We start from the raw sequence: 9,968 nt of genomic DNA on the forward strand, positions 1-9,968 counted from the left end.
TATAGAAAACACTCCCCCCCCCCCCCCAAAATACACTACAGCTAAGTATAGTATCCCACTTTTAAGAAAATCCTTTATACATAAGGTATAATGTAGAATATTTCTATGTATAGAATGACATCTTGAAGTATATATACTAATTAGCAGTAGTTATTTCTAGTAAGTAGAAGAGGTAGACATCTTGTTTTCAACTTATGTCCTTCTGTATTTTGAATTAAGCATGTATTTAATTTTTTAATCTGAAATTTGAGAGAAGAAGAAAAGCACAATGCCCTAGCGAGCCACCTTCTGACTTAGTTCCTTTACCATCTAACACAAACAAGCTCTTTAAGTACAATTGATTTTATTATTGGAAGAGCTTTCATAGATGTCTTAGGTTTCTAATTAACATGCCACAAAATTAAGGTTCTGTCCAATGTGACAGAACTTTTTTTAAAAATATTTTTTCTTCTTTTTTTTAAGTATATTTTTCATTTTATTTTATTTTTACACATTAAATTACTATACATCACTTAGCTTGTAAAGTGAATTTACCCAACATGAATACACTTCACACCAGTCCAGCTGAGGATACTATACACGTTATCATCAACAGATAATAATCCATTTCTGTGTCCCATAAAACACTGGGTCAATTTTTTTTTCATTGTATTAAGCTTAAAATAACCTGAACAGTTATTAAGTGTCAGTGGTGTACTAAGCACTAGGGAAATCAAAGATGCTAGTCCCTCAGCTCTTCCAGTTGATGATTTGATCCCTCTCAATTGCTTGCCTATCTTATCCCTATTTCCCTGTGTCCTCCTCCAGTACTTTCCAATACTCATTTGAAAAGTGATTCTCATAAACTTACAGCAATTTAAATCTAATATATGAATTTTAAATATGCTTGCCTTAGTATGAGACTAATCCACTAAAAAATGTATTTCTTTTTTTTCTTTTTCTTTTTTTTTTTTTTGAGAGGTTTTTGCTATAGTGTGCATGCGCTTGCCAGAAAGTCAAGAGAGAGATAGAGACAGAAAGCAAGAAATCACCCACCCCAGGGGGGATGGCTACGCTGCAATCTCTTCTCCTCCATTCTCCTCTCGGGATCTTGGGCAAACATGCACATGCACGTGGCGTGAGTTTAAGCCACTGGGTCTGGGACTCGAACTGCAGTCCACTACATGGAAGTCCAGCGACATAGCCATTATGCCAACTGCTGGTCCCTGAAAAAATGCATTTCTTGTTATAAGATAAACTATTATTCTTACACTTTTCTGAAAAACAGGCAAAGCAGATAAATTACCAATGTAAAGTAAAAATAGTGGGGTAGACAATATTTGTAATAATACTATGGGAAGGGGATATTTGTGAACAAAAACATACATCAATTATTGTTAAAGAAAGAAAATATGATACATAATCTTGTTCTAAAATGTGTGTGTATTATATTAATATATTTGGAACAAAAATACTTCTCTCTCTCTTGAATATGGCTGGATAAGAATTTTTTTGAAGTCCCCATTCTATAGATCCAAGCATTTTTTATGAAAAATGATTTTTAAATTATTATGAAAAGTTTATACTAAGGTTTATATTATTCATATGTATGGATTAATCTTTTAAAAACTTCATTCTTAGTTTTGTTACACCTTTTGCTTCTTAGATCCATGAAACAACTTTATTTGAAGTTTTATTTGAAGTAATTCAAATATTCTGAAGGAGATAGATTAATCCTTGCTATTGGTCCTTATTATACTACATTATTATACTATTAAAATGTAATCTATATGAATATCTTCCTGTTTATTTAAAATGAAACATTTCTATCTTTGAAACATAGACTCAATCTTGCTAATCTATTTTTACCTCTTTATTAAACTGTATATTATCATCTTTTTGTGTATTTTATCAACCTATTATAATCTTTTCTTTTTTAAGTGTTTATTGTGAAAAACATGACGTTTTGAAAATGTATATTGTGGAATCAGCCTGTTATATTCTTAAAAGTGTCTCATTCTCCCAAGAGCGGACAAAAGGAACAACTACCCATTTGTTATTGGTTGGGACCACCAGGCTTGTAGGTGGAAGAGTTAATTAACAGGAATTCTTCTCATCAGAGCTCTGTCTCTCCTGGGAACTGTGGGTGCTAGCCTGTTAATTCTCCATTAAACCTTTAGCTGTTAGGGGACACTAAATCTTATGTTGGGGCTCTTTTAGCTTCCTTTACCAGAGAAAATTAAATATCAAACATGAAACTTGAAAGGTAATTGGTCAAGCAGTAACAATATACAGAGTGCAGGAATGTCTAAGCACAACCCTGATTCTCAAAGAGATGGAACAATCCAACTGGCAGAAATAACTCTTTTCTTGCATTTAATGCTGATGCTCTCTACCTTTCTTTCTAAAAGAAGTTACAAATATTTAATAAAACACTATAAAAGGACTATAAAAATATTATCTTAGGAGGCCAGCAGGTGGTGTGGTGGTTAAGGCACTGGACTCCCACATGGCTGGCCATGGTTCGAGTCCTGGATCTGGTGGCTTGCTTTCTCACTTTTCTGCTTTCTCTCTCTCTCTCTCTCTCCCTCTCTCTCTCTCATGAGTGCATGTGCAGTGTTGCAAATTTAAAAATCATAAAAATAATCATAAAAAAATTAAAAAAAAAAAACAAAAGAAAGTATTTTCACGAAATGGCCCAACTGGTGGCACAGTGGTTGAGGTGGCTGGATCCCACATGGATGACTGCATGTGTGGATCAAGTCTCAGACTCGGCAGCTTGAAAACACATGGTGTGCATGCACATGTGTGCCCCAAATCCTAAATGAGTGGGAAAGGGATTGCAGTGTGGCCATCCTCCCTGGGAGGGTGCTCTCTCATTTTCTCTGTTTTTCTCTCTCTTTGGTGAGCTCCTCTGTCTCTCTGACAAGTGCACATACCCTGTAGTAAATTTTTAAAAATTATCATGGAAAGGAATGTTGGACAATTTAATGCTTTCGTTTTACAGATGGAAAACCAGAAGTATCCATAGTAATTATTTTCTAAAATAATATAAAATTTAATAAGTGTGTAAATAAATGAATATTTTTACTCTTTCTATATTTTTAATCTAAATTAGTCTCAATTTTATCTTATTCTTATAGTGAAAGAAAAATATACATTTCTACATACCAAAAACGCTGTTCATTGTTTCTTTTTTCCTTGCATTATTACTCGGTTAGCTTTATATTCGAATATGCATGGTGGTACCACATTAATATGTCAACTGGATTTTGGCACACAGCGATTTGTAACCTCATTTTGCCATGATCAGTGGCTCAACTCCTGTTCTTGTTGTAGGGCTTTGACCAGCTTCGACTTGAAGGATTGCTTTGTGATGTGACCCTGATGCCAGGTGACACAGATGATGCCTTTCCTGTGCATAGAGTCATGATGGCATCTGCTAGCGATTACTTCAAGGCTATGTTCACAGGTAGTTTGCCTTTTTAAACTCTGCATTCGCATTAAAATGGTGTGAAAAATATGTTGCAACTTTGTATTTCTAACATGAAACTCAAGTATTTTTTTTTTGGTCTGTCTATTTATAAGAGGAAACAGTTGCAGATAGATTATACATCAGTACATATGATTGCAGGTGGCACTGTTTTAATATAAGTAATTGGTACACTTTCCTTAATACCATCCGCTTCTATTTCACAGCTTTCCTTTTTAAGACTCTTATCTGAATGAGCCATCAGAGACTCTGAGGCCTGCTAATACAATCCTTAATCCATCAAAAGATAGGAAGTGACAGGAGAACATTTTAGAAGCACTTGCATCATATATGACCTCCATTAGTATAGAGACACTCCTTTTTAAGTACTCTCTTTTAACTGTAAAATATGCAGAAGCCTGACTCTGATACTGATGCTTTTAATACTAAGACTTTTCCTTGATTTTATTGCATCTAATTAGCAGGAGAAGTGGGTTTGACCTTAATTATCCACTTTCATTTAATTGAATGTCTTTTTCTTTAAGGTGGAATGAAAGAACAAGATTTAATGTGCATTAAGCTTCATGGCGTGAGCAAAGTCGGTCTAAGAAAAATTATTGATTTCATTTACACGGCAAAGCTTTCTCTTAATATGGACAACCTTCAAGACACTCTGGAAGCTGCCAGCTTTCTACAGATTCTGCCGGTTTTGGACTTTTGTAAAGTATTTCTCATATCTGGGGTAAGATGTTTTCAAATCTTATTTTTCCTGTGGTAGACTGTTACAGACTAATTAGAGTAGGATTCATGATATCTGTCATGTATACATGTGAGAATCCCACCATTTGAAAGAAGTGTTATGATATGTGTGATCTGGATGCCAGTTGAGGTTAAGAAAGGTGAATTTTTAGAATATGGAACCATTTAATAAAAATGTTCTGCGGAATCAAATGACAACATATATTAAAAGTGTTTTGGGACCAGCAGATGGCAGAATGGTTATGTTACAGGACTCCCATGTAATTGACTGCAGTTCAAGTCCCAGACCCGGGTGCTTGAAACTCATGCCAAGTGCATGTGCATGCCCAAAATATTGAAAGTAGAATGAGAAAAAGGGATGGCATTGTGATCATGCCACATGGGAAGTGATTTCTCACTTTCTGTCTCTCTGTCTCTTCTCTCTCTGGTGAGTACACGTGTCCTATAAGAAAATCTCTCTATAAAAAAGTGTTTGATAAAGATATATACCTTAACCTGTTTGATAATGTTATTGATTATAATCTGGTTTATTCACCTTAATGATTTTATACAAGCCGGCTTTTCCATGTAATTCTATGGAAACGTATCTGAGCATCTAGAAGTCTTTTAAATAAGCTTGGTAATTTTTTTTTTTTTTTTATTATGGGACCTTGACCTTAAGAAGAACTAATACCAGGGGCTAGTGGGTGGTGTGGTGGTTCAGTGCTGGACTCCCACATGGCCAACTGCAGTTCAAGTTCCAGACCTGGAGGCTTAAAAATGACACCAGGCCTTCTGGTGCAACTCCTAGTGAAGCGAGAATCCATGTGCATCTGAGATGCCCCAGCTCTGCCCCTTTTAACCAGAAAGCCTAAGCCTCTTCCCCAAAGCTCTCTTTCTGGCCCAGTTCCCAGAGAAGTGAGCATCCATGTGGACATGAGGTGGCCCAGCTCTGCCCCTTTAATTGGAAAACCTAAGTCTCTGCTCCAAAACTCTCCTTCTGGCCCAACTCCTAGCCAAGTGAGACCTCTAACACTCAGAATTAATGCCAAGAAAGTAGGAAGTAACATATAATCCATCAGGTGACCAGAAATCACACAGAGACACAAGAAATATGGGAAACCAAGAAAATATCTCTCTGCCAAGGGGAAAGAACTGCCCTTCATATTTCACAGACAGTACAATGGAATGAGTAGAAATGTCATATGAAGAACTTAGAATATTCATAGTGACAAAGCTAAAGAAATGCAAGAGAAGAGAGACAACAAACTCCAGAAGATACAGAAGAAAAGAGATGAGTTCCAGGAGATGAGGAAGTTCTTGCATGATCTGAAAGCGGAAATACACACCACAAGAAAGAATCAAATGGAACTGTTAGAGATGAAGACTGTAATACAGGAAATCAAAGCCTCCCTTCAAAGTATTAAAAACGGATTAGATTGTACAGAAGATTGAATCTCAGATGTAGAAGACAGAATCACTGATCTAGAAAAATTCACCAAAAAGACTGAGAAAATAACCCCCAAAATGAGAATAACATAGGAGTAATACTAGATACCATTAGCCACCCAAACATCCGGATAATCGATATCCCAGAAGGTGAAGAAACTAATAATGGCATTGATAATCTATTCCATGAAATCTTGGAAGTTACTTTCCAAACCTAGAGAGACGTTCAAATATCCAGACCCAAGAAATGCAAAGGACCCTTAATAGAATCAACCCAAGAAGATCTTCTCCAAGGCACATCAGAGCCAGATTGACCAAAACCAGACACAGACAAGATACTAAAATTGGCAAGAGAGAATCTTCAAGTTACTTTCAAAGGGATATCCCATCAGCTAACATTGGACCTCTCATCGGAAACAATGCAAGTAAGGAAAGAATAGGAAAATATATTTAGAGTGTTAAGTGAAAAGCAATTTTATCCAAGAATACTATATCTGGCAAGGTTATCCTTCATATGGAAAGAAGAGCCTGAAACATTCTCAGATAAACAAAACCTGAAAGAATTTACCAATGCCAGACCAGCTCTTCGGGTTCTGAAGGGAATGCCATACCAGGAAAACTGAAGACAGAAAGAAATAAGAGAACAAAAATGACCAAAAAAAAAAAAAAAAAAGCCAACTTAAAGGTAGGGACAAGTTTAGAAATATCAATAATAATGTTGAATGTTAAATTCCAGGATTTAAATGGAAAGATCAGATTACGGTGAAGCTGCAAATTAAACAAAAGAGAGATTACATGAGACTGAACTGGTGAAATAGAACTCTATGACTTTTGTTTAAAACATTACTGATTTTCTTCTATGCTTTGTCTTTCAGATTTAAGGATTTTGGTTCTCTTGTGAGTTGTTGATAGGTTCAGCAATTTGTTAATCTTTTTTGTTGAAATACAAACTTTTCTCTCTTCCTGACCACTTTGCAAATGGAAAATATTTGTGACCATTTTTATTTTGTGACAGAATGGCTATTTGCATAAATTCAACAATACAATAGTATCTGTTGCCTTGCCTCAGAAATTGAATTCTTATGGGGCTTTGTACAAATAACAGACCAAATAGAGATTAACCTATTTTTTTTTTTTGGCAAATAAGGGGAAATGGAGAAAGAAAAAAATGTTTGAGAAGAAAATTAGAGTGCACTTGTCACTAGATTCTAGCTTTGTCCGTATATTTAGTTTAATATATTTTGTGAATCAATGAAATGTGAAAAAAGTTTCGTATTGAAGGGAGCGAGGGGAAAGGGGAGGCAAAAAACTAAAAGTATGCTTAAATGACAAAAAAATGAGAAACTACTTGCTGATGATAAGGTATAGAGTAGTATCTGTCTTGACTGGCATGCATGGGATTTGCACTGGAAAAAGAAATGCTGTACACTGTAAAGACATGTGATTAGATGTAAATAAATTTTAAAAGAGATTAACAAAATCACACCAGACTGGTGTGTGTGCATGCCCAATATCTCAGGAGAATGGAGGAGGAGGGGTTGTGGTGTGGCCATTCTCCTGGGGGGGGGTGATTTCTCGCTTTTGGTCTGTGTCTCTCTCTGTTTCTCTGGCAAGTACACATGCCCTATAGCAAAAATCTCTCTTAAAAAAACAGAAAACAAAAAATGGAATTGAATTGAGTAATGCACAATATATTAGTATGTTGTTATCAAAATAATAGAAAAGAGTTTTGCTCTAAATAGCTTTATTTGAAGTCATTGTTTTTAGTGTTTTACCATAGGTTATGTAGGCTTGTCAGAGGGAGACAAAGAGAAAGAAAGTGGGAAATAATCCACCCAACAGAGATGGCTACACCACAGCCCTTCTCTAGTCTCCTCCTGGGATTTGGGGCATGCATGCACACATGCCTGGCATTATCTTCTGCCCATTTGATCAAGACACAAATTGTGGTCAGTAATGTGAGAGTCAAGCACCTTAACTGCCACAGCACCTGCTAGTAACTATTTAAAATAATTTTTGTTTAAAGATAAGATAACAGTAATTTTGTAATATTGGCTAATTTCAAGTAAGCAGAATATTGGTTCAACACCCTATTTGAAACATTTACTATAGTGGTCTTTTTAACTCTTTGAAATTTCTTTGTATTCACAAACACTTAATATTGCCTTAAAGACTATGTTCTTCACTCATAGCATCCTCTGTAGAGACAGTAATACCCACTTCTAATAGAGAAGAGGATTCTCTTTAGCAAAGCTTTTTTGGTTTAGTTTACTCTTGGTTTTGGAAGTTTCTTGCTGTGAACTTTCAGTAAACAATTCTTTTCTTAGTATCATTCTGCTTTACTTATCCTTCAGCCTATTTGCCAGGGATATGTCTGTGTGATTTTATAGTGGAAATCATTGCTCTCAGAATCCATGGTAGTTTTTGAAAACATTTGGTAGATTATTAGTTCCAGAAACATGTGAAACTCAGCTTTTCTTTTATCTTACTTTCATGTGTTCTATTTCTTAGTTAGATCTGTGTTCAGCCTTGCTCTATTTTCCCTTTCCTTCTCAACAATTTACCGAAAAAGGAAAAACATTTTCCTGAGTGCCTTTTTTACTTATAAGATCTGAAAGCACAGGGGCTGTTCCCATGGCCTAGTGGCTAAGGGAGCCAGACCCCACGTGGCCAACTACAGTTCGAATACCAACCTTTGAGTCTTAGAAAACATACTGGGCACATTTGTGTGTGTGGCCAAAATTCTGACAGGATGGGAAAATGAAGGAAAAGGAATTGTGGCATGACCATGATCCACTGGGTGGATGGGGTGGGAGGTTTCTCTTCCATCCCCGCCCTGTTTCTGTCTCTCTCTGGCAAGCACACGTATTCTCTGGTAATTAACAACAAAAAGACCAAGTGTTTCAAGATACTATAAATATTTTTCAAAGAAAGTTTTTTTTTAAGTTTTTCTACAAGCTCAGTTATCATAGGTAATTTTTAAATAGAATGAGCTCACGTTTTAAGGATTGTGCACTGAAACCAAAAGTTTTAGAAGAAATAGACTTTATGCTTTAAATGTTACTGTGAGATTATACCCTTTGTAGCCAGAACACAATTTTTGTTTGAATTCACTCTATTCTTTTATTTTTTTTTAAGAGAGATTTTAGTTTTAGGATGCATAAGCTTACCAGAGAGCCAGAAAGCGAGAAATCACCTACTGGGGGTAGGAGGGGTGTCACACTGCAGTCCCTTCTCCTCCAGTCTCCTCTTGGGATTTTTGGCATGCATGTACACACACCCAGCATGAGTTTTAAGCTACTAGGTTTGGGACCAGGCCCGGGACTCGAACCACTGTCAGCTATGTGGGCGTCCACTGACATAACCATTATACCATCTGCTGGTCCCCTAAATCATTTTATTCTATTGCATTTTAAGTAATTTGTGTGGATGAAGAGGAACAGTGGTATACAAAGTGTGAATCAATAAATAACCCAGAAAGCACTCTACATTAGTTTGATTGGTAAGTTTAAATATGCTAGTAAAGCCACACTTGCCTTTAATGGGATAGAGATACCAGTTTTCTATAACAGAGCTTTAGGCTTAGTAGAACAAGAACCAGCCCCTTCCTCACCGCTATCTTTTGCAGTAGCATTTTTTTGCTCAGCATGGTGTTTATAGAATTGGGTATATTTGTTCTTGTTGATAGCTGTGGAAAAAAGTATCATGAAATGAATACAAAAGGATGAAGTAAAAGATGGAAGCAGCATACGTCAAATTCTCTGTTAAATAAAACACTTTCATATATTATGAAATTAATGGAAAATTGCCTTCGTTTAGTCATGTAACTCTAAAAATTGTATTAGTTTTTATCCTTACGATAGTGCATAACTAGAATATGCTAAATACTAGTGCACTCATTCCTTGATTTACAAACAAGGTAGGGGTAATTTTTTCTTTTGATCATTTTCTTGCAATTTGAAATTTTTAGTTTCTAGTATTTGCCCTACAGAATTATTGTTATAGAGGATTACAGGCTAGCCTACAAGGCTGAGAAATCAACTACTTTATTTTGTTGTAAGAATATATTTCACAGAGAATGAAGATGCCATTGGCTTTTAGATTTGATGATACTCTTTCTTTAAAATAATTTCTTGGAACCAGCAGTTAGTGTAACGGCTATGTCGCTGGACTCCCACATAGTCGACCGCGGTTCGTGTCCTGGACCCGGTGGCTTAAAACTCATGCCAGGCGCGTGTGCGTGAGTGCCCAAGATCCCTTGAGGAGAATGGAGGAGAAGGGATTGTGGCATGGCCATCCCCCCTGGGGGTTGACTTCTTGCTTTCTGTCT

The 9,968-nt window shown here is 36.1% G+C and overlaps 1 protein-coding gene across 6 annotated transcripts in view; it reads left to right on the plus strand.

The window, feature by feature from the left end:
• Positions 1–9,968, plus strand: part of KLHL13 (kelch like family member 13) — a 137,024-nt gene that overhangs the window by 106,311 nt on the left and 20,745 nt on the right. For all 6 annotated transcript variants that reach the window (XM_027768174.1, XM_006168274.3, XM_006168271.2 and 3 more), the window contains 2 exons: positions 3,319–3,451; positions 3,997–4,193. In XM_027768174.1, the coding sequence (XP_027623975.1) occupies positions 3,319–3,451; positions 3,997–4,193 (330 nt within the window). The remainder of the gene's footprint in view (positions 1–3,318; positions 3,452–3,996; positions 4,194–9,968) is intronic.

The sequence above is a fragment of the Tupaia chinensis genome, unplaced genomic scaffold, assembly GCF_000334495.1.
Source record: "Tupaia chinensis unplaced genomic scaffold, TupChi_1.0 Scaffold145659_1, whole genome shotgun sequence".
NCBI lineage: Eukaryota > Metazoa > Chordata > Mammalia > Scandentia > Tupaiidae > Tupaia > Tupaia belangeri.